The sequence below is a fragment of the Procambarus clarkii genome, chromosome 70, assembly GCF_040958095.1.
Source record: "Procambarus clarkii isolate CNS0578487 chromosome 70, FALCON_Pclarkii_2.0, whole genome shotgun sequence".
Classification (NCBI taxonomy): Eukaryota; Metazoa; Arthropoda; class Malacostraca; order Decapoda; family Cambaridae; genus Procambarus; species Procambarus clarkii.
The window spans coordinates 28,401,436-28,429,349 of NC_091219.1; the positions used below are offsets into that span (position 1 = coordinate 28,401,436).

Below are 27,914 nucleotides of genomic sequence, written 5' to 3' on the forward strand. Positions count from 1 at the left end.
GAGAGAGAGAGAGGAGAGTGGGACTTAAAATCATAACATATTAACAAGGTGAAGATGCAGTTGGTGTGACGTGAGAGAGAGAGAGAGAGAGAGAGAGAGAGAGAGAGAGAGAGAGAGAGAGAGAGAGAGAGAGAGAGAGAGAGAGAGAGAGAGAGAGAGAGAGACAGACAGAGAGAGACAGAGAGAGAGAGAGAGACAGAGAGAGACAGAGAGAGACAGAGAGAGACAGAGAGAGACAGAGAGAGAGAGAGAGAGAGAGAGAGAGAGAGAGAGAGAGAGAGAGAGAGAGAGAGAGAGAGAGAGAGAGAGAGAGAGAGAGAGAGAGAGAGAGAGAGAGAGAGAGAGAGAGAGAGAGAGAGAGAGTGAGAGAGCTTCCACAGTATCAGAGTGACAAGTGAATAGTGAATAGTGAGAGCACAAACCTGCCTCTCACCATGCCATCTCCCCCCCCCCCCCTCACTATCACATTTGCTTCAGGAACTTGTATGTCCAATATCACGGAGAGTCAGATGCTGCCACATCTCACTCTTCATTGACTAGGACAGTCACGTGATGAGGATTGGGAAGGGGGGGGGGGGGGAAGATTCGTGTACACAGTTCTGACAGTAGCAATATTGCACACAGAGCTGCTGCAACAACAGTCAGGCAACATGACTCGATAACAGAGGCAGGAAAGCTACACAGCGGTTGAGAGGCGGGACCAAAGAGCCAGAGCTCAACCCCCGCAAGCACAACTAGGTGAGTACAGCGAGGATTGTCCTTATCATGGTGTTCATGACGCGGTGTACACACCTAGTTGTACACTATTTCAGTGTACACAGATACACACTGTGTATCTCCACTGAACAGAATATATATATATATATATATATATATATATATATATATATATATATATATATATATATATATATATATATATATAGTGATGCAGCGGCCAACATGCTGAAGCCAAAACAGCTCGGGTTTGGCATTCCACAAGGGTGTGAGGCGGCAGCCCATGCAGCTCGAGCCTTCATCGCCAACATCACAGACGAAAAGGCCCTTATCAAGCTAGATTTCAAAAATGCCTTCAATTTGGTGCGGAGGGATGCTGTACTCCGTGCGATTCATAGTCATTTCCCTTCCCTCTACCCTTTTGTACATTCATGCTACAGTATGGATCTTAAGCTACTTTTTGGCGAACATGAAATTGACTCGCGAGAAGGCGTCCAACAGGGTGACCCCCTCGCTCCTCTCCTTTTCTGCTTAGTCATCAAACAAGTCACAGAGGTCCTGTCCAGCGAGCTTAACATCTGGTTCTTGGATGATGGTATCCTAGCTGGTTCCCAAGACTCCCTCCTGGAGGACATCAGAAAAATCCAGGAGCAAGGTGCAGTTTTAGGCCTCACCCTGAACCCTTCTAAATGTGAAATAATATGTTCCAACCAGGGCATCGTAGAGAGAATAGAGGGTCTTCTGCCAAATATCCATAAAACTAAACCTGAAGACAGCACACTCCTAGGAGCTCCCCTGGGGTTGAAAGCCATCGATGAGGTCCTTGATAAGAAAATCGCCGACCTTAAGAGGATGGATGGGAGGATTGAGGATATTGATGCTCATGATGCACTCTACCTCATCACCAGATGTCTGTCCCTCCCCAGGTTAACCTACTTTCTGAGGTGTTCACCATCTTACAGTAGCCAAAAACTAAGTGAGTATGACCGGTTACTGAAATCAATGCTAGAAAAAGCCCTTAACCTCTCTCTCGATGACCTACAGTGGAAACAAGCCTCTCTTCCCGTAAGACTTGGGGGCCTCGGAGTTCGAACAGCAACGCAAATCGCTGTTCCAGCCTTCCTGTCCTCCTTATCAGCATCCGACGACCTTGTGAAGGAAATTCTACCTGCCCACTTACATCAGCTGGCAGGTGTACATGATCCCAATTTTACACGCTGTGCCACAGAGTGGGCCTCTCGTGCAGGCCAATCACCTCAACCACCATCCCCAAAATCCCACAAGCAATCCAGCTGGGATGGTCCCATTGTAGACCAAGTTGCTGCAGAGTGCCTGGGTGCTGCAACAACACAACACGACATTGCTCGCCTCACAGCAGTAGCAGCACCACATGCAGGGGATTTCCTGTTAGCAACCCCAATGTCGGCAACTGGCACGCGTCTCACACCACACGCCCTCCGAATTGCTGTGGCCCTCCGCCTTGCTGCCCCAATCCACACCAGATATAGGTGTATTTGCGGCGAGGTGGTGGCTGACAGGTACGGTCACCATGGCCTACTCTGCCAAAGCACAGGGGGATGGCACTCGAGGCACAGTGAAGTTAACGACATCATCAAGAGGAGCCTCACTACAGCTGGATGCCCAGCTGAAAGAGAGCCCCGTTACCTAACGCCCCGTAACTCTGATGCTCTTATTGGTCGCCCGGATGGTATCACAGTGAACCCCTGGAAGAATGGCAAGCAGTTGGTGTGGGACTACACGTGCGTATCAGCCCTGGCTAGCACCTACATTAACCTCAGTGTTGCACAACCAGGTGGCGCTGCCACCCACAGGGAAGCAGCCAAATCCCGTAAGTATAGAGAACTGGATCACCACTACAATTTTGTCCCCATTGCTTCTGAGACGCTCGGCGCCTGGGGTAAAAGTGCTACCAGTTTTTTGAAGGAACTGGGTTCTAGGCTCATTGAAACAACAAGGGACCCGAGAGCTGCAAGCTTTCTTTTCCAGCGCCTCAGTGTGGCGATACAGAGGGGAAATGCGCACTGCATCCAGGGTTCCTGCCCACCATCTGAGGAGCTGGAGGAACTCGACAACCTATGACAACCATCTTTGTAACCCATATGTAACTCCTTTTTTGTAACAAAGTTCAAATAAAGTAAATATATATGTGTACATACAAAAGAATGGGGGTGGTAGGAGAAGATAATATTAGTGTTCAGTGAGAGACCACAAGGTCTCCTCTGAATACTTTTTATTTTCTTCTCCGAGGCTATGGGTCCCCACATTGGCACCAGAGGTGGTACCCTCACAAAATTTATATATATATATATATATATATATATATATATATATATATATATATATATATATATATATATATATACTTTCAGAAAAGTTAAGACTTTGGCATTTTGATTAAAAGAGCGGGATGTAAAAATGCCTTATCAGTAGGTATGGTGCTTGCTCTCTCTCTCTCTCTCTCTCTCTCTCTCTCTCTCTCTCTCTCTCTCTCTCTCTCTCTCTCTCTCTCTCTCTCTCTCTCTCTCTCTCTCTCTCTCTCTCTCTCTTTCTCTCCTTCTCTCTCCCTCTCTGAGAATCACCTTCTTCCTCGCCAAAATTGTTGTGGAATTAATGATGGCGTCGACCACACACCCGCCACAATTTACGAGATTCTCAAGCGTGACAAACGGAAAGGCAGACAGGCAGACAGCCATGAGGGACAGGCAGACAGCCATGGAGGGAAGGTGAGGGAGGCTGGAGAGCCTGAAGGAGGAGAGAGGGAGCTAGGAGAGAGGGTGATGAAGCAGGAGAAGGGGACAATGGTGGTACGGTGGCTCCTCAATCTGTACTCACCTCCCCTATATAACCCCCTTCCCTCACACTCATGCCACTCCCCCTCTTCCCTCGTCCCTATCACCACCCCATCCATCACGGCCCCCACTCCCTCAACACCTCCCATCACGCCCCTGCACCAGCAGGCTAGGGGCTGCAGGCAGGGGGCATCACGCCCCTGCACCAGCAGGCTGGGGGCTGCAGGCTGGGGGCTGCAGGCAGGGGGCATCACGCCCCTGCACCAGCCTGCAGGGGGCTGCAGGCTGGGGGCTGCAGGCAGGGGGCATCACGCCCCTGCACCAGCCTGCAGGGGGCTGCAGGCTGGGGGCAGTGAAAACATTGCCAGCATGTTATGCAAAGTGTCCGTCGGTGTTCCCGCGTTATCACAGCAGTAAAATGGGTCAAGAGCCTCTCGCCCCTCTCAAACATTCCCTTCCTTCCCTCTTCCACATTCCTCTCCTTTCCCCTCCTTCCCCCTTCCACATTCCCCTCCTTCCCCCTTCCACATTCCCCTCCTTTCCCCTTCCACATTCCCCTCCTTCCTCCTTCCACATTCCCCTCCTTCCCTTCCCTCTCCTCAACTCCACTTCCGGCATGATCGCTGGCCAGGAATCTTGAAGCATTTACCCAAATACTTGCGAAACCTGTACATCTCTCCTTAGTGAGGGGCGACTGTGTTTACATATATTAAACAGTTTACGAGCTTGTCAGCGTCACAACCCAAGGTTATTATTGTTATAAACAGCCTCGTAGAGCTTGGGGGACCATAAACTGTTTACTATATATAAACAATGCCGCCATGATTGACACAAGATATACAGGTTTCGTAACTAGTTGGGGAAATATTTGATGAATCCTGGGCCGGGAGTTTTTAAGTTTTTGTTTCTACAACAAACTTGGCTTGTTAGGCCAACGGATCTTGTTGAGGGGTGATTGGGCACTCAGCCACTGGTGATTGGTGACCCTTTACAAACTCAAAGTTATAATTACATGACATATTACATAACTGGTGCATTACATAGTACAGGTCCAGTACATCGTCACGTGTTCCAGTAATTGCATAATATTTACAGAGTTCAGTCTATCTCAATCCAAGGTGTGCCAAAGTCAGTCAATATGGGACATTCTGCAATATATAATCAGATGAATGCATGTTTTCTCTTTCAGAAAGTTGGCACACATGGTGTATTCTACACTTCAGTCTTGGGCAAGCTGACAACATGGCAGCCCCAACATGGCAGCCCCAACATGGCAGCCCCAACATGGCAGCCCCAACATGGCAGCCCCTACATGGCAGCCCAACATGACCCCTCAACATGACATACCAACATGTCACCTCACCCAGAGAGGCCAACATGTCACCCAACACGACACAGCCTCACAAGAACACTACCATGAACGTCTGAAGAAACACATCATCTCCAAAAACATTAGTGAGGCACAATATGATCTCTGAGTCAGCCACTTCAGTCTACGAGATCCTTGTCATTTTCTTTCATTTTGTATCTTATGTAATTTTAATTTTAATTTTGCCCCGACGGGCGAGTTTGTTGGGCATCGCCACTCATCCTGTGAGTGGACACACCGCCATAGCAGCATGTACAACACTCCCCAATAGGAAGAAAACCCGCTGGGTTGTTCATCCTGTCACTTGTACCCAGACACAGCTGGGTCTTGCTTAACTGTCTCAAGTGAACAGCTTATCAGACAAGAAGATTAACATTCGTCAACCCTTAAAATCTTACGTTATCTTGCGGGTGCAAAATGGGGAAATCTTTTGATAACAGATTTATATTTGATAGATAGTATTTTCCTAACTCAAAAATAGTGGGTTTTATTATGCTACACACATTTCTAATGACTCTCAGATGTTCACACTCTCAGGTAGTGGTCAAGGCGGTGCCCATCACTCTCACCACAGGTTCTGAAACTCCGCTGCTCAACTGTTGTTTCCATCACGAATCTCCATGGATATTTGTATCCAAGACGGATTCTCGCTATTACTGATTCTCTCCCGCGGCCACCTCCTCTTCGGCCATAATGATTGGGACTGCCAGCTGCAACCACATTGTACCATCGTACAGATTCACTGGTTTGTGCTTCTATCCTCCTTTCCTCAGTTACCTTGTCACGGTGATGTTGCCTGACAATACCTCTAATTTGTAGCAGAGTCTTGGGTATGAAGTATTCAATATGGTCTCCTTCAGCGCCTTCAGCAGCCAGCACATCTGCTCGTTCATTCCCACATATTCCAACATGGGAGGGGATCCCCAACATGGGAGGGGATCCACAGAAACTTGACGACTCTTCCCTGATAACTATATATGCTAGTTACCATCGTTAAAAATGAATGACACACGTTCAGGCCGCGGGAACGCTAAGCCCCGAAATCATCTCAAGATAACCTCAAGAAGATAACATCTAGTGTAGAAAATATACTACAAAAATAAATATACTGGCCAACATTTAACACCATAACACCCATATAGAGTGTAACATTACACACACTAAAACTAGGCTGTACATACTGACATGTGAGCACAGTGCACAGTTGCAACCATTGTTGATTGGTCAAGATTAAGCCACCCAAGAGGTGGCACGGACATGAATACCCCGTAAGCAACCATGTTGACCCAACCTCTGTTTATATATCCAGGGAAGAGCTTGGACTGGCTGATTGATTGATGAGGATTAAGTCACCCAAAAGGTGGCACGGGCATGAATAGCCCGTAAGTGGTGGCCCTTTTGAGCCATTACCAGTATCAAGAACTGATACTGGAGATCTGTGGAGGTGCGACTGCACCCTGCGTGACGGGAGATGTCTCCCCCGTGTTGGACTAGCATGGTTGGTGGGTATTTAAGAGTCCCCCCCCCTCATGGGACTCAACCCATAGCTTACGTTTTCTGTTGTCGTAACCAACGTTACAAATGCAACGTATCAACAGAGCGCCTCTAACAACCGATCGGCAAACAAGCGAACGCCAGTAAACAAAGATATTTTGTCCAGTGCGATCAACGGCCAACACAAAAGGCTAACTAATTAGCTCCGGTGACCTTTAATGGTGCAACAAGGACTGTAGTGATGATGTTTGATGATTGTAGTTGGCGTGCGTGAGAATCATATCACTAACAACTAGGTATGATTCGGTGGTAGTAAGTGGTTTGAGACTGGCGGCCAGGGGCGCCAGATTCAGGAAGCAGTTACGCAAGCACTTACGAACCTGTACATCTTTTCTCAATCTTTGGCGGCTTTGTTTACAATTATTAAACAGTTAATGAGCGCCGAAGCACCAGGAGGCTGTTTATAACAATAACAACAGTTGATTAGCAAGTTTTCATGCTTGTAAACTGTTTAATAAATGTAACCAAAGTTGTCAAATATTGAGGAAAGATGTACACGTTCGTAAGTACTTGCGTAACTGCTTCGTGAAGCTGGCCAGGCTGGCTGGCCGGGTCTGGGGTCGAGTCACACCAGATTGTTTTGCTGTTGTGTACCTGTTGTGTACCTGTTGTGTACCTGTTGTGTACCTGTTTGGAGGGAGAGATGAACATGATGGATGGGTTGAGGTGAAGGGAACAGTTGTAGAAATGTGGAATATAGCGAGTCATGACGCCAGGCGGGCTGTCCGCCTTGCTGACACGGTGTGGGGGTGTTGGCAGCTAAGATAAGCTGGCTCCCTTTGTTAGAGATCTGCAACTGTGTGTGTGTGTGTGTGTACTCGCCTATTTGTGCTTGCGGGGGTTGAGCTCTGGCTCTTTGGTCCCGCCTCTCAACCGTCAATCAACTGGTGTACAGGTTCCTGAGCCTACTGGGCTCTATCATATCTACACCTGAAACTGTGTATGGAGTCAGCTTCCAGTGTGTGTGTGTGTGTGTGTGTGTGTGTGTGTGTGTGTGTGTGTGTGTGTGTGTGTGTGTGTGTGTGTGTGTGTGTGTGTGTGTGTGTGTGTGTATGTGTGTGTGCGTGTGTGCGTGTCTCGTGAATATCAACACACAGGTGTGTCCACGGATGAATACTATGCAACATTCACCAATACACTTAAATGCTTATTATATTCTATGTGTTATTACACACCCTATCCCCTACTGCCCCCCCCCCCACCCCACCCCACACAACCTATCACCATGCTATGGGTGTCAACAGCAGTATGAGACTATTCTACACGATGGTGGTTAAATCCCTTGTTGATTATCATCCCTTGCACCTAATTAACTTCCCCGCCTTTGTGTTCCACAAACAGGTTTTCCAGAAACAGTCCCAGCACACACACAGACTCTCAGTGTCAGGTTAAACAACCAACAGACCGCTTCACAAACAAACTAACAGCACTACAACTAATCCACCAGTTAGCTAAAAACACAATAGGAAGGAATTATCAAGGGAAAGAGCCAAGCCATTATGGCTATATAGCACTTGGAAAGGGTCAGGATAAGGATCTGGGATGGAACAGGAAGGAATGGTGTCCAACCACTTGTACGGTCGGGGATTGAACGCCGACCTACATGAAGCGAGACCGTCGCTCTACCGTCCAGTCCAAGTGGTTGGGCTAAAAATCACAATAGGAGGAATATTTGTGTTTCAATGTCTGCTCTTCAAGCACTTCAAAACTTCTGCAAGATTGATAACAAGAACCTCATAATTGCAACTATAAATAACCTGATCGCTGCACAGAGTAAAGGATTAACCAGGTCCAGGTCCAGCCTGATCAACCAGGCTGAGACTCATACGTCAGGCTGCGAGCAGCCGCGTCCAACAGCCTGGTTGATCAGTCCAGCAACCAGGAGGCCTGGTCGAGGACCGGGCCGCGGGGACGCTAAGCCCCGGAAGCACCTCAAGGTAAGGGTTTAGAATCTCTTTTGTCTGGACCACATCTCACGTAAATATAACCCATCATAATGACACACATTGGAGCGAAATTGGCGTGAAACAAGGAGGAAGTTGACTTAGACCTAAACACAAATATTAATATATTACCCAACCGAATCACCTTCTGTGGTTGAGTGTTCAATAAACCCATGAACTATATGTTTAACACATCTCTAACCCTGTCCATGGAGGACAGAAGAAAATGTATATATGCTGGTTAGCATTGTAAATGTCTGGCCACGTCTGTGGTAGAAAATAATAATAAAAAAAAAAAATTGCTACACTCTCAAGTATATAAATAAGCTTTTGCCATCAAGAGAATCTGGCATGAACCACACATGAAACAAGGTGTCATTCCCTCGTCATCCCCCCCTCCCCCCCCTCTCCCCATAGCTCTGTATCCCTTCTCCCCGCCCCCCCTCTATCCTCTCCCCCCAGGGCCTTCACTCCCTGGTGCCCTAACACCCCTTCCCTGAACCCCTAACCCCCCCCTCCCCTTACTCTCATCCTAGATCATGTATACGAGCGGTGAACGACGTCGTTTGCTTGTTTGTTTAGGTGAGGCATGGAGGCTGAGGGGAGCATCCCGGCGAGAGAGAGAGAGAGAGAGAGAGAGAGAGAGAGAGAGAGAGAGAGAGAGAGAGAGAGAGAGAGAGAGAGAGAGAGAGAGAGAGAGAGAGAGAGAGAGAGAGTAAAGATGACACACAGACACAAGAACAGAAACAAACAGAACAAAGGACAAATCACAAAAGCAGTTAACAATAAACTAGTGTCCACTTAATAACCTTAATAAGAACAAACCTGCCACTGGCCAATACACTCAGGACAACAATTTTTAATATAGAGTTCCACCCGCCATGAGCTCAACTTACAGGCAGCTCCAGGTAAGAAATAACACAGGTAATCTCCAGGTAAAGCTCCAGGTAAGAAATAACACAGGTAACCTCCAGGTAAAGCTCCAGGTAAGAAATAACACAGGTAATCTCCAGGTAAAGCTCCAGGTAAGAAATAACACAGGTAATCTCCAGGTAAAGCTCCAGGTAAGAAATAACACAGGTAACCTCCAGGTAAAGCTCCAGGTAAGAAATAACACAGGTAACCTCCAGGTAAAGCTGCAGGTAAGAAATAACACAGGTAACCTCCAGGTAAAGCTAACTTTCAGCTTAATGCTCAAAACCCACCAGGTAGAAAACTCTCTCAGCTTACACATACAGAAGTTGTTTTAAATGAAGGTGGAGGAATAATCCTGGGAGCGGAGTGAAGAGAACTTGTATACATGACAAGTATAATGATGGTTGTGGAGGCAGGTGGACACTATAATGATGGTTGTGGAGGCAGGTGGACACTATAATGATGGTTGTGGAGGCAGGTGGACACTACAATGATGGTTGTGGAGGCAGGTGGACACTATAATGATGGTTGTGGAGGCAGGTGGACACTACAATGATGGTTGTGGAGGCAGGTGGACACTACAATGATGGTTGTGGAGGCAGGTGGACACTATAATGATGGTTGTGGAGGCAGGTGGACACTACAATGATGGTTGTGGAGGCAGGTGGACACTATAATGATGGTTGTGGAGGCAGGTGGACACTACAATGATGGTTGTGGAGGCAGGTGGACACTACAATGATGGTTGTGGAGGCAGGTGGACACTATAATGATGGTTGTGGAGGCAGGTGGACACTACAATGATGGTTGTGGAGGCAGGTGGACACTACAATGATGGTTGTGGAGGCAGGTGGACACTACAATGATGGTTGTGGAGGCAGGTGGACACTATAATGATGGTTGTGGAGGCAGGTGGACACTACAATGATGGTTGTGGAGGCAGGTAGACACTACAATGATGGTTGTGGAGGCAGGTGGACACTACAATGATGGTTGTGGAGGCAGGTAGACACTACAATGATGGTTGTGGAGGCTGGCAGTCCCCACCTCACTGACACAAGGTGTGTGTATCTGAGTCAGTGTCTGGTGTTTGTAATACTTATACAAGTATCTCAACACATGTGTCCCATACTCTCAGACTCATGTGTTGATGGTCTCTTAGTAGGGTTAAGTTTTGGGGGAGGTGTTTGATAAATGTTTGTGTAGTGTCAAGTGTGTGATGCAGCTGTTGTTGTTTTTTGGGTGGGGGAGGGGGGGGGGATTTCTGGTTAGTGTTTCATGTGGGAATTATGTACTGTGGGGCTGGGGTGTCATCTAGTATATCGAGGGCCACCAGGTGTGGGAGTGGGGCGTCTCATCTTGGGCCACCAGGTGTGGGAGTGGGGCGTCTCATCTTGGGCCACCAGCTGTGGGAGTGGGGCGTCTCATCTTGGGCCACCAGGTGTGGGAGTGGGGCGTCTTATCTTCGGCCACCAGCTGTGGGAGTGGGGCGTCTCATCTTGGGCCACCAGCTGTGGGAGTGGGGCGTCTCATCTTCGGCCACCAGCTGTGGGAGTGGGGCGTCTTATCTTCGGCCACCAGCTGTGGGAGTGGGGCGTCTCATCTTGGGCCACCAGCTGTGGGAGCGGGGCGTCTCATCTTGGAGCAATCTTTCTAACATTGGGTCCTCTAACATTCTGATGGTGTTCCACACCCTGATGGCGTGGTGCTGCAGTCTGATGTTTAGTGGCTGTGTTCAGGAGTTCGTGGAGCTCCTGGATTGTCTGATCATATGGTGGACGGTATTTTGCTGCTCTCCTTAGCGCCTTATTTTGCACTGCTTGCAGTTTCTGCATGTTAGTTTTCTTCATGGTGTGTAGTGGTACCGGGGGATACTCTAGATGCGGCCGAACTAGAGCCTTATATAGGTGGATCTGAATGTTAGTACTGAGGCTTCGGAATCTCCTCAGTTTTCCTAAGGCTGCTTTGGCTTTGTTTAGTCGGTCTCTTACATGGATTTGTATCCCTATTCTATTGATCATGAGTCCCAGTATTCTGCCGACCTCCGCATATTGGATCGGACGGTTGTCAAGGATAATGGGGTCCGGGTTTCTTTTTGCAATGTGTATTATCTGGAACTTTTGCTTGTGCTAATTTTCCATTGCTTCTCAAAGTGGTTTATGAGTTCAATTGCCGCCTTGGTCTTGTCGGCTAGTAGCGGCTTTGATGGTCCCGGTTGGTATATTATTTGGGTGACATCGTCAGCGTATGTGATGTATTCTCCATGTTGGGGTTGGGGTGGGCCGCCCCAGCTGTGGAGGTGGGGCCGTCTCTGTGGGGGTGGGCTGCCCCATCTGTGGGGGGGTGTGGGGCGCCCCAGATGTGGGGGGTGGGGCGCCTCGTCTTGGTGTAGTCTTCCTTCCACTGGGTCGTCTAACATTTCGCTGGTATTCCACGCCCTGGTAGTTAACTGTTGTGTTGTTTAGTGGTTGTCGTGGCCACCATCGCCGTGGCTACAACTCAAGCAGCAGTAGGATTAGACAATTCCCATCAGAGCAGCGGCTAGTTGCCTTGGGAACCTTTCCTTTCATGGCTAACCCACAGCGCAGTCGGCAGAGCTCCCGACATCAGAGGACGGGGGTTCGAAACACCTAGTGCCCAACGTGAATGTTACATCCATAGGTCTATATATATATATATATATATATATATATATATATATATATATATATATATATATATATATATATATATATATATATGTCGTACCTAGTAGCCTAGTAGCCAGAACGCACTTCTGAGCCTACTATGCAAGGCCCGATTTGCCTAATAAGCCAAGTTTTCATGAATTAATTGTTTTTCGACTACCTAACCTAACTTTTTCGGTTACCTAACCTAACCTAACCTATAAAGATAGGTTAGGTTAGGTTAGGTAGGGTTGGTTAGGTTCGGTCATATATCTACGTTAATTTTAACTCCAATAAAAAAAAATTGGCCTCATGCATAATGAAATGGGTAGCTTTATCATTTCATAAGAAAAAAATTAGAGAAAATATATTAATTCAGGAAAACTTGGCTTATTAGGCAAATCGGGCCTTGCATAGTAGGCTGAGAAGCGCGTTCTGGCTACTAGGTACGACATATATATATATATATATATATATATATATATATATATATATATATATATATATATATATATATATATATATATATATATATATGTATATAAGATAAGGAGACCAACCCAGTAGGTTGTGAGCAAACAGTGCACAAGAGGCACCTGTTTACCTGTTCTCCCACAGGTAAACAGAACCCAATATGGGGGGTTCAGACCCCTAATACTATGGTAATATATGCATGGGAGTTTCCTGAAGAGGGCTACTATCTTCCCTCCCAGGCTAATTTGCATGTATATACAAGGTTGTTATGGATGAATATAATGAGTGTGTGACAATTACTCATCCGTATGCAGGCGTGACTCACGGATACTATTGTACACGCACGCACGCACGCAAACACACACGCACGCACAAGACCCCACATACAGAAGATAATGAGGGGAAAAGGCAACTCACCATCCTGTTACCCCTGAAATTGTTCTGAGAGAAAATGCCCTCGAGATCTGATCAACCAGGCTGTTGGATTCCGCTGCATGTATTCTGGCGCAGGAAATCAAAATCCGATTGATCAGACAGTGACAGCCACCAGGGAGGGAGGAACAGACAGTAAGTCTTAGCACGGGCTCACCATAGCCCGTGCTACTTGCCCCGCTCCTGTGCCAGGTAAGTTACGGGCTCACCATAGCCCGTGCTACTTGCTCCGCTCCTGTGCCAGGTAAGCTACGGGCTCACCATAGCCCGTGCTACTTGCCCCGCTCCTGTGCCAGGTAAGTTACGGGCTCACCATAGCCCGTGCTACTTGCCCCGCTCCTGTGCCAGGTAAGTTACGGGCTCACCATAGCCCGTGCTACTAGAAACTTGTTCCGAGTAGCTGAATCTATAACAACAACAGTAAGTCTTCACTAACGTACCTTTAGAGACGTTCTCCAGCTCTGTGAGGGATCTGTCCTTCTCGCGGCCATCGCGCAGGCGCAGTGACCCCGTGCCGCGCGCCCACGTGGCCTGTAGGTCATAACAAGAGTGGTTTATCAGGTGGTTAAGGTCATGTCTTCATACACTACAAGAACAACCTACTTCATTAGGGTTTATCTAGGCTAAAACAGGTTTAATACAAGATCTGGACAAGAGGCATACTTGCCAGTACTCACCTAATTGTACTCACCTTAATGGTGCTTGCTGGGGTTCAGCTTCGGCTCTTTGGTCCCGCCTCTCAACCGTCAACCAGCGCACTAATTGATTGACGCCTCTCAACCGTCAACCAGCGCACTAATTGATTGACGCCTCTCAACTGTCAATCAACTGGTGTACAGGTTCCTGAGCCTACTGGGCTCTATCATATCTACACTTGAAGCTGTGAATAGAGTCAACCTCCACCACATCACTTCTTAATGAGATTTCATTTGGGTATTATGTGTACCCTTGTGGGAGAACCACCCGTGCTAAATAATCTGTCTTTATCCTATCAGTTCCCCTAAAAATGTTATATGTGGCAATCATGTCTCCCCAAAAATCTTCTATCTTCCAGCGACGTGAGGTTTATTTCACGTCGCCTTTCCTCGTAACTCATGCCTCGTAGGTCTGGAACTAGTCTGGTGGCATACCTCTGAACCTTCTCCACAGTCGTCTAATGCTTGACAAGGTACGGACTCCGTGCTCAAGCCGCATACTCCAGGATTGGTCTGACATATGTGGTATGCAAGGTTTTTAAATTATTCCATACACAATTCCAAAAGCAGTTCTGATGTCAGCCAGCCTCGCATACGCCGCTGATGATATCCTTTGCATGTGGGCTTCAGCCAGGAGACAGGTTCTGTGTGATATCAACCCCTAGATTGATATCAGGAAGAGGAAGAGGAAGAGTATATTCCCTCTGAAGTTCGTTTACATATATCACAAACTTCATAAGACCAATAACTGAACACTGTGGGAAATCACTACTCTAGGATCTCCCCCCTCACAGTGACTCGTTGTCTTCTGTTGCTTAGGTACTCCCTTATCCACTGGAGTACCTTCCCTTTCACTCCTGCCTGCATCTCCAGCTCATGCACTAGTTTCTTATGGGGGGTACCTTGTTAAAGGCTTTCTGGCAATACAAAAATATGCAGTCTGCCCAACCGTCTGTTTCCTGTCCAATTTTTGTAAGGTTCAGGAACTTTTCCCTGCTCTATTGTGAAGAACTCCTGGAATGTCTTGTTGAGTTCCTCCCACACCTCCTTGTCATTCTCAGTGAACCTGTCCACCCCTATTCTCAGTTTCATTACGCGTGTATGTGTGTGTGTGTGTGTACTCACCTAATTGTGCTTGCGGGGGTTGAGCTCTGGCTCTTTGGTATCAGGAATGTATGTGTGTGTGTGTGTGTGTGTGTGTGTGTGTGTGTGTGTGTGTGTGTGTGTGTGTGTGTGTGTGTGTGTGTGTGTGTGTGTGTGTGCCGCGTGTGTGTGTGTGTGTGTGTGTGTGTGTGTGTGTGTGTGTGTGTGTGTGTGTGTGTGTGTGTGTGTGTGTGTGTGTGTGTGTGTGTGTGTGTGTGTGTGTGCCGCGCGCGTGTGTGTGTGTGTGTGTGTGTGTGTGTGTGTGTGTGTGTGTGTGTGTGTGTGTGTGTGTGTGTGTGTGTGTGTGTGCCGCGCGTGTGTGTGTGTGTGCCGCGCGCGCGCGTGTGTGTGTGTGTGTGTGAAAACACAAGAAAATATGTAAACAATAACTGGTGGGAGCTCTCCCGTAGCGCCAGGCAGGAGAGCCGAACAAAAGAACATCAGAACAAAAGAAACACAACATGCGCCGCCCCCCCCCCCTCCCTCCGGGCCCAGCAAAACAACTCCTATTTACACCCAATAATAATTTTGACTCTACCTCTCCAATCTATTTCTAAATATCATATACGTAACCACGAACATATTTTAAACTACGATATATTACAACAAATCTACTGTATAACAATTAGCTGCAGTTGTAGTCTTCACATAAGCCTGAAAAATTTTGCTCAACACTGATTTGAATTTAAATTTGAATTTGAATTTGAATTTAAATTTGAATTTGAATTTGAATTTAAATTTGAATTTGAATTTCCCGCCTGGAGCTTCTCTTGTGAGCTGGATCACGTGACAAGTCACAGTTGCTGCCAGCCAATGGGAGGAAGGGTTTTGTCGACATATTAAAATACAACTTGGTTTCCACTACAGCTACATTATAGAGTAATGTATCAACGTATACACAAGGTTCGTTATTTTAGGCTATAATGTGTTAATAATCATTACTTTTGTATTTCCTAAAGTTTAATTGTGTTTCAGAGTTTTTCTATAACATTGTTAACGATCTCCACACATAGCTCGTCACACATACACATACACATACACATACACACATACACTCACATACACATACACACACTCACAAACCAACAACTTCACGAACAAGCGCCCACGGTTTCAAGATAAGGAAACAAGAGGTGCCGAAAAAACTTTATAAAGTTTTCTTTTGCAAACAGAGTTTTAGACGGTTGGAACAAGTTAAGTGAGAAGGTGGTGGAGGCCAAAACCGTCAGTAGTTTCAAAGCGTTATATGACAAAGAGTGCTGGAAAGACGGGACACTACGAGCGTAGCTCTCATCCTGTAACTACACTTAGGTAATTACATACACACACATTCACATGTGTGACCAACGGATGACCACAGAGCCAGAGCTCAACCCCTGCAAGCACAACTAGGTGAGTACGCACACAACCACACACTTCCCACCTCACCACAGACAGGACTCCCTCCATCTGTCTCTAGCAGCCTACACCAATTGTGGCAGATAGACAGAAGAGCTCTGTGAATTCTGGTGACAGTGCGCCCAAGAACAGTCTCAATGTATGGTACACCAACGCTGACGGAGTATCAAACAAAGCAGAGGAAATATAAAAATAGAGCTAGTGAAACAAAACCTGACAGAATTGCAATAGTGGAAACCAGGATGCAATTCCAAGGTTATACCAAGTAATAAGGAGAGAAAGTGGAAGTTTGAGGAACTGGAAGATTCAAGAAGAGATTCACCGGATCATTGGGACTCTTAAGAGTAGATGGGAAGACTATAGTGGTTCTGGTGTTCTACAATACCCTATCCTACAGCACAAGACCCAGGCAGGTATTTGATGACAACAAGGCATGCACAGATGAGATGCAACGACCAGCAACAGTAGCAGCATCACCAGCAACAGTAGCAGCATCACCAGCAACAGTAGCAGCATCACCAGCAACAGTAGCAGCATCACCAGCATCAACACAGATGATAACAGGGATGCAGGGGGGGGGAGGGAGGGGAGGGAGGGAGGACCACGATGCAACAAGTCCATTTCCTCTCCCCTGTGAGAGGGAGAGGGAGGGAGAGAGAGCAACAAGTGGTGGAGAACCCTGAGCAGTGCGTGCATAGTGGGGTGGTGGAGGATGAGGGGAGGACAGAAGAGGGGAAAGGGAAGAGGGTAGTGGCTCAAGAGAGGAAGAGAATGGGGAAGAAAAGAGGGTAGGAGGAAAAAATGAAGGTGGAAATCTTCATATATCATGTCATTTTTCTATTTATTATATGATATAACGCCTTCCTGGTGACTTGTGCTGACTCCCGTCTCTCAGAAAACGACAAGGAAGTCTGTGAGGAACCCAACGAAATAATTAAGGACGAAAAGCGGCCCAGAAGCAACACAAGGTGACACTACAACCCCCAAACACTTCACCCTGGCAACAGTAAGGCAATGTTGCAAGGAAAAAATGAAAACAATGATAAAATTGACCATATCCTTATGGAGGGGTTCGAACTAGGGTAGGCCAGGTGTCAGGACGTGGTGGTCGTACACCCGGGGGAGCCGACCAGCCCCAAGACCCCCCAAGTCACGTTTTGAATCTGTAAAGAGAGTGTAACAGTGGAGCCTCAACCCCGCACCCCGACCCATACATACTGGAGTTGGATATTGATTTTTAGCCCGTGGTGAATACGGTGAACTTTCCACATCTAAGAGACTTCTCCCACAGTACCAGCACGTGTTTCTGGTGTGTGGGGGAGAGAGAGAGAGAGAGAGAGAGAGAGAGAGAGAGAGAGAGAGAGAGAGAGAGAGAGAGAGAGAGAGAGAGAGAGAGAGAGAGAGAGAGAGAGAGAGAGAGAGAGAGAGAAAGAGAGAGAAAGAGAGAGAAAGAGAGAAAGAGAGAGAGAAAGAGAGAGAGAAAGAGAGAGAGAGAGAGAGAGAGAGAGAGAGAGAGAGAGAGAGAGAGAGAGAGAGAGAGAGAGAGAGAGAGAGAGAGAGAGAGAGAGAGAAAGAGAGAGAAAGAGAGAGAAAGAGAGAGAGAAAGAGAGAGAGAAAGAGAGAGAGAGAGAGAGAGAGAGAGAGAGAGAGAGAGAGAGAGAGAGAGAGAGAGAGAGAGAGAGAGAGAGAGAGAGAGAGAGAGAGAGAGAGAGAGAGAGAGAGAGAGAGAGAGAGAGAGAAATATTTATAGTCGATGCTTCGTGCTTGTTGGCCCTATCTTTTACCCCCAGACATCCAATCTCACCCCCCTCGCTAGCACCCCTCCTATCCCCAACACCCCCCCCTCCCCTCTCCGCATCACACCCCCTCTCCCCCCCCCATCACCACACCCTTCACTATCATACGGTACCTCCCCCCACCCCCCGTTACCTTGATTGAAGCACATGCCAATATCAAGTAAGCCGGTCAATAAAGACTGTGTTTGCACTTGCTGTATCCCACACCTGTATCCCACACCTGTACAGGAGGACAACCATTCCACCAAGCTACCTCTCAAGCCATTGTACACCAGCCCTCAACCACCATCACCTTCCACAACCTGTCAGAAATACGGCCGCCACCACACACGCTGAACCGGTCAGGAGAATTGCTGAATGGTTATGCAGCCTGAGGTGTCTAACCAGCGACTGTAGGGGGCCTGGTAGCCTGGTGGATAGCGTGCAGGACTCGTAATTCTGTGGCGCGGGTTCGATTCCCGCAGCAGGCAGAAACAAATGGGCAAAGGTTCATTTACCCTGAATGCCCCTGTTACCTAGCAGTAAATAGGTACCTGGGAGTTAGTCAGTTGTCACGGGCTGCTTCCTCGGGTGTGTGTGTGGTGTGGAGAGAGAGAATAAGTAGTTAGTAAAACAGTTGATTGACAGTTGAGAGGCGGGCCGAAAGAGCAAAGCTCAACCCCCGCAAGCACAACTAGGTGAATACACACACACACACACACACAATATCTTTCCACTCGGCCGACCATAAAGACAAACCCATCAACTGGGGATGTGTGCAGGCGACCTGAAGCCTCAACCCCAGCCACCCTCGGACACAATTTATACCCGTCCTAACAAAGGTAACTTTTACCCGACGCCACCTTACTTAACACTCTTCTGTCTGTCTCTTTCTCTCTCTCTGCACAACCGTTCAGGCGCTGGAGCGATAACAGGACCCAGAAGGGTGCTGTTTTGTATTCGCGTCGCGAGAAAGTTACAATGATGTGGAGCACAACTTACACACAGGACAGGAAAGGAAATTTTCTTTCCTCTCATATGTGGGAATTCAGTTATTTGTTTTATCTGTCGTTTGAAATTATAATTTTTTTTTAGTAACAATTATGACGCATACAGTGGTACCTCCACTTACGAGTTTAATCCGTTCCCAGAGACGTGTCGTAACTCGAAAATTCGTAACTCGAAACGAATTTTCCCATAAGAAATAATGTAAATTTAATTAATCCGTTCCATACCCCCAAAAATATTAACTTAAAAATACATTTTATGCCGAATACAATATTTGCATTGAAATCTGAGTGTTGAACTCTGGCATGATGCACTACTCCTCTACTGTATGATGTTGAAAAGTAAAAACTATTTGGTTCATCAACTGTGTGGTGTTGAAAAATATAAATTCTTCTTGTCTATGGAGTCATCAATATAAACTACACAATATGCACACATTGGGCCACACGTGGCACCTCTATACACCCACACTCACATATATGTCTAACCTACGCTTGAAACAATCAAGTGATCCAAGGTCTATTGTGTTACCTGGTAATCTGTTCCTAAAATAAACATTAATGTTTCCAAACCAGTATTTACCCAGGACTTTGCTGGATTTAAACTTATCCAATTTATATATCCATTGTTTTGTGATCTATTTTGTGTTGATTCTCAACATGTTGGAACTACCTTTCTTGTCTTCCTTCGGTGAGTTCCGGGAATCATTGTCCCCGCGGCCCGGTCTCTGGTCAGGCATCCTGATTTAGTGGTCTTGTCAACGTGACTGACATTGTTCTTGCCGTCTGACGCAGGAGTCACAGACTGGTTGATCAGGTTCTGAGGAGCTAATCAAGTGCTCCTGATTAGTGGCCTGACGCAGGAGTCACAGACTGGTTGATCAGGTTCTGAGGAGCTAATCAAGTGCTCCTGATTAGTGGCGTGCAACTTGAGCTGATTAGTGCTACTGTGCTCGTGTTCCTTCACCCGGTGATTTATGTTTGTTTTATTGAACTGTTCTTTCCAGCATATTTCTGCGAGGTCTTGGTTTAATATTTACAAGATAAACTGTTTATTATTAAACTTGATGACCAAACTACACACTAGAAAGTGAAGGGACGACGACGTTTCGGTCCGTCCTGGACCATTTTCACAATCGACTTGAGAATGGTCCAGGACGGACGGAAACGTCGTCGTCCCTTCACCTTCTAGTGTGTGGTCTGGTCAACATACTTCAGCCACGTTATTGTGACTCCTCGCTTGCTTATTGAACTTGAGTTTGCTGGATTCTTCTCCACTAAGATGTGGGACTGGCTGCACTTACTCAGGCTTGTCTGAACTTGCAATAGGTTGCAATCTTTTGAGATATATACAAGAGTTGTTACATTCTTGTACAGCCACTAGTACGCGCAGCGTTTCGGGCAGGTCCCTGGAATACGATCCCCGCCGCGAAGAATCGTTGTTACAACCAAGTACACATTTTACTGTTAAGTTAAACAGAGGCTACAGTTAAGGAATTGCGCCCAGTAAATCCTCCCCGGCCAGGATACGAACCCATGACATAGCGCTCGCGGAACGCCAGGCGAGTGTCTTACCACTACACCACGGAGACTATTAAAATAATCTGAATAATATGTATTTGTTGCCATCAAATTTCTAACCAATTCATCATAATTTGTACAAATAATGCCAACTGTTATATTTTCCCACTTGGCTTCACTAACTGTTGTTGTTGTTTAAGATTCGTTACCCGGAACAAAAAGTTCCAAGTAGCACGGGCTATGGTGAGCCCGTAGCAGTATAACTGCTACTTTAGGGCAAGTTAATCACACCCATAAGAGGTCATTTGCGTGTAATTGCTACTAATAATTAAGGCACTATTAATTACAAGCCTTAAAATAGTTATTTATTATTCAAGATAAAAAAAATGAATTCATCTGTAAATTGTGGTTTATAATCAGACAAAATGGTTTGTTTTTAATTGGTTAATTGAGCTGTTAACACTAATTGACGATCAGACAAGAATAATTGGATGACAACATTTAGTCAGCTTCCACCTCCGCGATCGTTAACATAATTGCCGGCCACGAACGGGAGAGTTCCTTTAACAGCAGTTCTGAGGCTGTTGCCACACCGCACATCACAGGACCAATAGCTCATAGCGCTCGTTTGTGACCTAACCGCCCGGGTCACCAGCTCATAAACAAAAGTTATGACCCTTTCGTCCTAAGGTCCTTACGTCCTAAGGTCCTTACGTCCTTACGTTAGGTCCTCCCTTCATCATCAAAGGCCAAATGGTCGTTAAACCAGTCGCCTAACTACGTGTTTGTCAAAAAAAACAAATAATCACCAACTGAGCCTAATCACCTAACCTAACCTACACACCGAATTCTAATGTACAAAAATACTAATTTACATAACTCAAAATTCTGATATCGTGTACACACGATTCTGATATCGCGTGTATATCTCGTTTATATTGATGAAGGCATCTCTGTGGTGGGAAGGAGCTTGGACGAGCATAATCTAAGGTCTAGGTTCTACTCTGGGCGCTGTAAGCTATCTTTCACCCAGACTCTTGGGCAAAAATATTTTATCACATAGATTTTAATGTCTGTGTTGATTTATATATATATATATATATATATATATATATATATATATATATATATATATATATATATATATATATATATATATATATATATATATACTAATTAATGGCAAGTATTACAGTAATGTTATTGTGTGTTATTATCATGTTATCATGTGGTGCTGAAATGTTATCATGTGTTGCTGAAATGTTATCATGTGTTGCTGAAATGATATCATGTGGTGCTGAATTGTTATCATATGGCGCTGAAATGATAGCATACGTTGCATTAATGTTACCATATATATATTTGCAGTAATGTTATCCTGTGCTACAGTAATGTTATCATTGTTGCAGGAATGTTATCACGTGAAGCCTTATGTTATCATTTATCTTTAATTTATCACTGACAAAAACAGCCTCAGTATCGCTGTATCTCGACAGGTAAGAAAAGTTGCAATATTCTCACTACGCAACACTTTCAACGTGTAAATATACTTTTACTGTGCGATTTCAATGTACAATACTTTCACTATGCAATACTTTCACTATGCAATACTTTCACTATGCAATACTTTCACTATGCAATACTTTCACTATGCAATACTTTCACTATGCAATACTTTCACTATGCGATACTTTCACTATGCAATACTTTCACTATGCAATACTTTCACTATGCAATACTTTCACTATGCAATACTTTCACTATGCAATACTTTCACTATGCAATACTTTCACTATGCAATACTTTCACTATGCAATACTTTCACTATGCAATACTTTCACTATGCAATACTTTCACTATGCGATACTTTCACTATGCAATACTTTCACTATGCAATACTTTCACTATGCAATACTTTCACTATGCAATACTTTCACTATGCAATACTTTCACTATGCAATACTTTCACTATGCAATACTTTCACTATGCAATACTTTCACTATGCGATACTTTCACTATGCGATACTTTCACTATGCAATACTTTCACTATGCAATACTTTCACTATGCAATACTTTCACTATGCAATACTTTCACTATGCAATACTTTCACTATGCGATACTCTCACTATGCAACTTAGGGTACAAAGGATGATTAAAAAAGAACTTAGAACAATTCACAAGTGACGTCAAACACCCAACGGAACTTACAATAACAATCTACAAGTGAAGTTTGACAAGTCGTTAAAATATTCTAACAATCCGGAACAGATTACAAGTTACAACAATGACAGGGGAACAACACACAAGAATGACAGGAAATACAATGTACAATAACTCAAATAGGTGTTTCACAACCTCAGTCAGCTTCGCTGAACCCCAAGGTAACTCACGGAACCCCAAGGTAACTCACGGAACCCCAAGGTAACTCACGGAACCCCAAGGTAACTCACGGAACCCCAAGGTAACTCACTGAACCCCAAGGTAACTTGAGGAACCCCAAGGTAACTCACAGAACCCCAAGGTAACTCACGGAACCCCAAGGTAACTTGAGGAACCCCAAGGTAACTTGAGGAACCCCAAGGTTACTTACGGAACACCAAGGTAACTCACTGAACCCCAAGGTAACTTGAGGAACCCCAAGGTAACTCACAGAACCCCAAGGTAACTCACGGAACCCCAAGGTAACTCACGGAACCCCAAGGTTACTTACGGAACACCAAGGTAACTCACTGAACCCCAAGGTAACTTGAGGAACCCCAAGGTAACTCACAGAACCCCAAGGTAACTCACGGAACCCCAAGGTAACTCTCTGAACCCCAAGGTAACTCTCGGAACACCAAGGTAATTCTCGGAACACCAAGGTAACTCGCTGAACCCCAAGGTAACTCACGGAACCCCAAAGTAACTTAAGGTTCCAAAGAGATAGCAAGACACTAATTCTAATCATATGAAAATCTATTTTTGAGTCAGTTTCGTGTTTTCTTGATCTCATTTAACCTCCAGAAGAGGTTAGCAAGAGCAAAGGCAGAAATTTCTTTTTAGTTGCCAATACAATCCGGGTGAGTTTCTCTACTGGACGACCCGGAATTATTTCCGGGGTAGGTCCTGGATCTCCGGTACTCGACCCCAAGGAAGCTTCCACAAAGTGATAAGTAATTATGAAGACAAGCGCCCTTAACACCCAATATAACAGACAAACACAGCATCAACACCTCACAAGATGCCCCCTCACACACACACGCCAGCTTCAAGGTGTCAAAAAAACACATATCTGGAATACATAATGATCTTAGAGATGCACATACCATGCCATCACAGGTAGACAGGTCATCAGCCTCCAATTACCTGGAAGCTTCACCTGCTGCAACAAATCTCAAGAAGATTGCTGGGAGATAATGAGCATCATCCTGTTAGTGAGCTGAGGTTTCTACCACACACGAGGCCATTCACTTGGCGGTGACAGGTGTGTGTGTGTATGTACTCTCGTGTATCAGCAGGTGTGTGTGTTCTGCCACATATAGTCTAGTGGTGGGGTTATCGGTCACCCTAACTACTTTAACCGTCATCCCAACTACCTGTCCCCACAACCAGCACAGTCAACACAGGCGGCCCTGCCAACACCAGCAACACCTGCAGGAGCCGGTGTTGACCCCCTACCAACACCTGCAGGAGCCGGTGTTGACCCTGCCAACACCTGTAGGAGCCGGTGTTGACCCTACCAACACCTGCAGGAGCCGGTGTTGACCCTGCCAACACCTGCAGGAGCCGGTGTTGACCCTGCCAACACCCGAGGGCGGCAATATGAGACCCCCTGACCATGACGCCAGTGGAGGGAAGAACAAGGCTCCCAGATTAAACATGCACAGGCGACACTGACCCCCCCCCCCCCACCCCCACACCCATGGCGGTGGGTGCCCACTCCCCCCCCCCCACCCACCCCCCCTAGGCAGTGCCACCACCCCCGGCACTACAACACATTGTTACAAAGGCACAGTGTCATTTGCTTTCGATTTAGCGGCTTGATAATCCAAGTCACGATATTTGTGAGAAGAAATGATTCTATGGCCTCGATGGCCCAGGTGTGTGGGGAGGGCAGGTGTGGCCCAGATGTGACAGGTGTGTGGGGAGGGCAGGTGTGGCCCAGGTGTGACAGGTGTGTAGGAAGGGAGAGGATGTGGTCTACAGGCACTTCCTGTCAACACGTCTTCCATGCTCTTCTTGAATTGTTTGTCTCAACAGCTGAGAAAGATATATATATATATGATATATATATATATATATATATATATATATATATATATATATATATATATATATATATATATATAATGGGTGTGGTCACCAGGGTGTATTCACCTAGTTGTGTGCTTTCTGGGATTGAGCTCTGCTCTTTCGGTCCGCCTCTTAACTGTCAATCAACTGTTACTAAATACTAATTTTTATTTCACACACACACACACAGGAAGCAGCCCGTAACAGCTGTCTAACTCCCAGGTACCTATTTACTGCTAAATAACAGGGTCATCAGAGTGAAAGAAACTCTGTCCATTTGTCTCTGCCTAGTCCGGAAATCCTGGGCCACAAGATTACGAGTCCCGCGTGCTGTCCACTCAGCTACCAGACCCCTTATGGACTCCATGGTGCCCTCCATGTGAGGTGGAGGGCTGGATGACTGTTGAGTGGGAAGGGGGAAGGAAATCATCCACATTGGATGATTGTGGATGATTGATTGATGAAGATTAAGCCACCCAAGAGGTTGCACGGGCATGAATAACCCGTAAGTGGAAGATGAATGTTGTAAGCCTCTTATATGGGTGATGGAGGGTGGTGGGGGGATATAGGACTCAGGCAGCGGCGCCTTGCTCGGCTCTGTCGCCACAGGAAGCAAACTTGAACTGCCTCTGCCAATTAGATATCTAAATACCGTGTCCGTGTGTTGCTTGACTTGTGTGTTGCTTGACTTGTGTGTTGCTTGACTTGTGTGTTGCTTGACTTGTGTGTTGCTTGACTTGTGTGTTGCTTGACTTGTGTGTTGCTTGATTTGTGTGTTGCTTGACTTGTGTGTTGCATGACTTGTGTGTTGCTTGACTTGTGTGTTGCTTGACTTGTGTGTTGCTTGACTTGTGTGTTGCATGACTTGTGTGTTGCTTGGTGTTGATGCACGAGGAGAGTGACTGACCTCATGTTGATCATCATAACTCATCTGTCTTCCGTCTTGTTACTGTGTGCTCTCATCTCCTTCTCATTGCTCTAATTCTTATGATGTCCTTTGCTATGGGATATGACCCCCTCAGTGTGTGTGTGTGTGTGTGTACTCACCTAATTGTACTCACCTAATTGTGCTTGCGGGGGTTGAGCTCTGGCTCTTTGGTCCCGCCTCTCAACTGTCAATCAACTGGTGTACAGATTCCTGAGCCTATTGGTCTCTATCATATCTACATTTGAAACTGTGTATGGAGTCAGCCTCCACCACATCACTTCCTAATGCATTCCATTTACTAACTACTCTGACACTGAAAAAGTTCTTTCTAACGTCTCTATGGCTCATTTGGGTACTCAGCTTCCACCTGTGTCCCCTTGTTCGCGTCCCACCAGTGTTGAATAGTTCATCCTTGTTTACCCGGTCGATTCCCCTGAGGATTTTGTAGGTTGTGATCATGTCCCCCCTTACTCTTCTGTCTTCCAGTGTCGTAAGGTGCATTTCCCGCAGCCTTTCCTCATAACTCATGCCTCTTAGTTCTGGGACTAGTCTAGTAGCATACCTTTGGACTTTTTCCAGCTTCGTCTTGTACTTGACAAGGTACGGGCTCCATGCTGGGGCCGCATACTCCAGGATTGGTCTTACATATGTGGTGTACAAGATTCTGAATGATTCCTTACACAGGTTCCTGAACGCCGTTCTGATGTTAGCCAGCCTCGCATATGCCGCAGACGTTATTCTCTTTATGTGGGCTTCAGGAGACAGGTTTGGTGTGATATCAACTCCTAGATCTTTCTCTCTGTCTGTTTCATTAAGTACTTCATTTCCTATTCTGTATCCTGTGCCTGGCCTCCTGTTTCCACTGCCTAGTTTCATTACTTTGCATTTACTCGGGTTGAACTTCAACAGCCATTTGTTGGACCATTCACTCAGTCTATCCAGGTCATCTTGTAGCCTCCTACTATCATCCTCTGTTTCAATCCTCCTCATAATTTTTGCATCGTCGGCAAACATTGAGAGGAACGAATCTATACCCTCTGGGAGATCATTTACATATACCAGAAAAATGTATATGTGTGTGTGTGTGTGTGTGTGTGTGTGTGTGTGTGTGTGTGTGTGTGTGTGTGTGTGTGTGTGTGTGTGTGTGTGTGTGTGTGTGAACTCACCTATTTGTGCTTGAGGAGGTTGAGCTTTGGCTCTTTGGTCCCGCCTCTCAACTGTCAATCAACTGGTGACAGGTGTGTGTGTGTGTGATACATATGTGTACACACAATCATCAACAGACTGATAAAAGCCCGACACTCATCAATAAGAATAACAAATTCCTACACTCATCATAGAACAAGGTCTTATAATCATCAACAGGTAGAACAGATCCTATAATCGACCTGACCCGTCCTCCCAATAGCACGTCGCATTCTGACGTATACTCTACCTAAGGCCAAAAGTGGTCGTACTAGAAAATGGAAGCGGCTGGCGAAAGTGACGTACTGTCCCGTTTTCTGTTTTGGGTCCTCTGGTAGGTTAGGATAAGGGCACTTTAGTACGACGGGTTTCTTTCGGTTCTCTCAGCGCGTGTGTGGCGACCATTGGGTCAAGTGAGGTTTAGTCTTTGAAAGAACACACGCACACGCACACGCACACACACACACACACACACACACACACACACACACACACACACACACACACACACACACACACACACACACACACACACACACACACACACACACACACACACACTCACACACACACACACACACACACACACACACACACACACACACACGCACGCACACACACACACACACACACACTCACACACACACACACTCACACACACACACACACACACACACACACACACACACACACACACACACACACACACACACACTCACACACACACACACACACACACACACACACACACACACACACACACACTCACACACACTCACACACACACACACACACACACACACACACACACACACACACACACACACACACACACACACACACACACACACACACACCAGCCCCACAAAAGGCCACCCCCCGGGATTAAGTTACTTGTAGTGGTAGGGAGAGACCCAGCTAACACAAAACGTTGTTACAACCTCCTCTAACGTTGCCAAATGGTTGTGGGAAAGAGAAGTTGTAAGTATGGTTCAACGAGCACATCAGCAACACTACAAAAGTATTTATGTAATTTGGCAAATGTTATCTTTTCTAACATTAATTTCTCCTTTATCTGTCACTAAAATATATTTTTTCATGTATAAA

At 46.1% G+C, this 27,914-nt stretch overlaps 1 protein-coding gene across 5 annotated transcripts in view; it reads right to left on the minus strand.

Moving 5' to 3' along the window:
* The window catches only part of LOC123775347 (SLIT-ROBO Rho GTPase-activating protein 1), a 301,727-nt gene that overhangs the window by 224,449 nt on the left and 49,364 nt on the right, over nucleotides 1-27,914 (minus strand). For all 5 annotated transcript variants that reach the window (XM_069311775.1, XM_069311777.1, XM_069311774.1 and 2 more), the window contains one exon: nucleotides 13,321-13,411. In XM_069311775.1, the coding sequence (XP_069167876.1) occupies nucleotides 13,321-13,411 (91 nt within the window). The remainder of the gene's footprint in view (nucleotides 1-13,320; nucleotides 13,412-27,914) is intronic.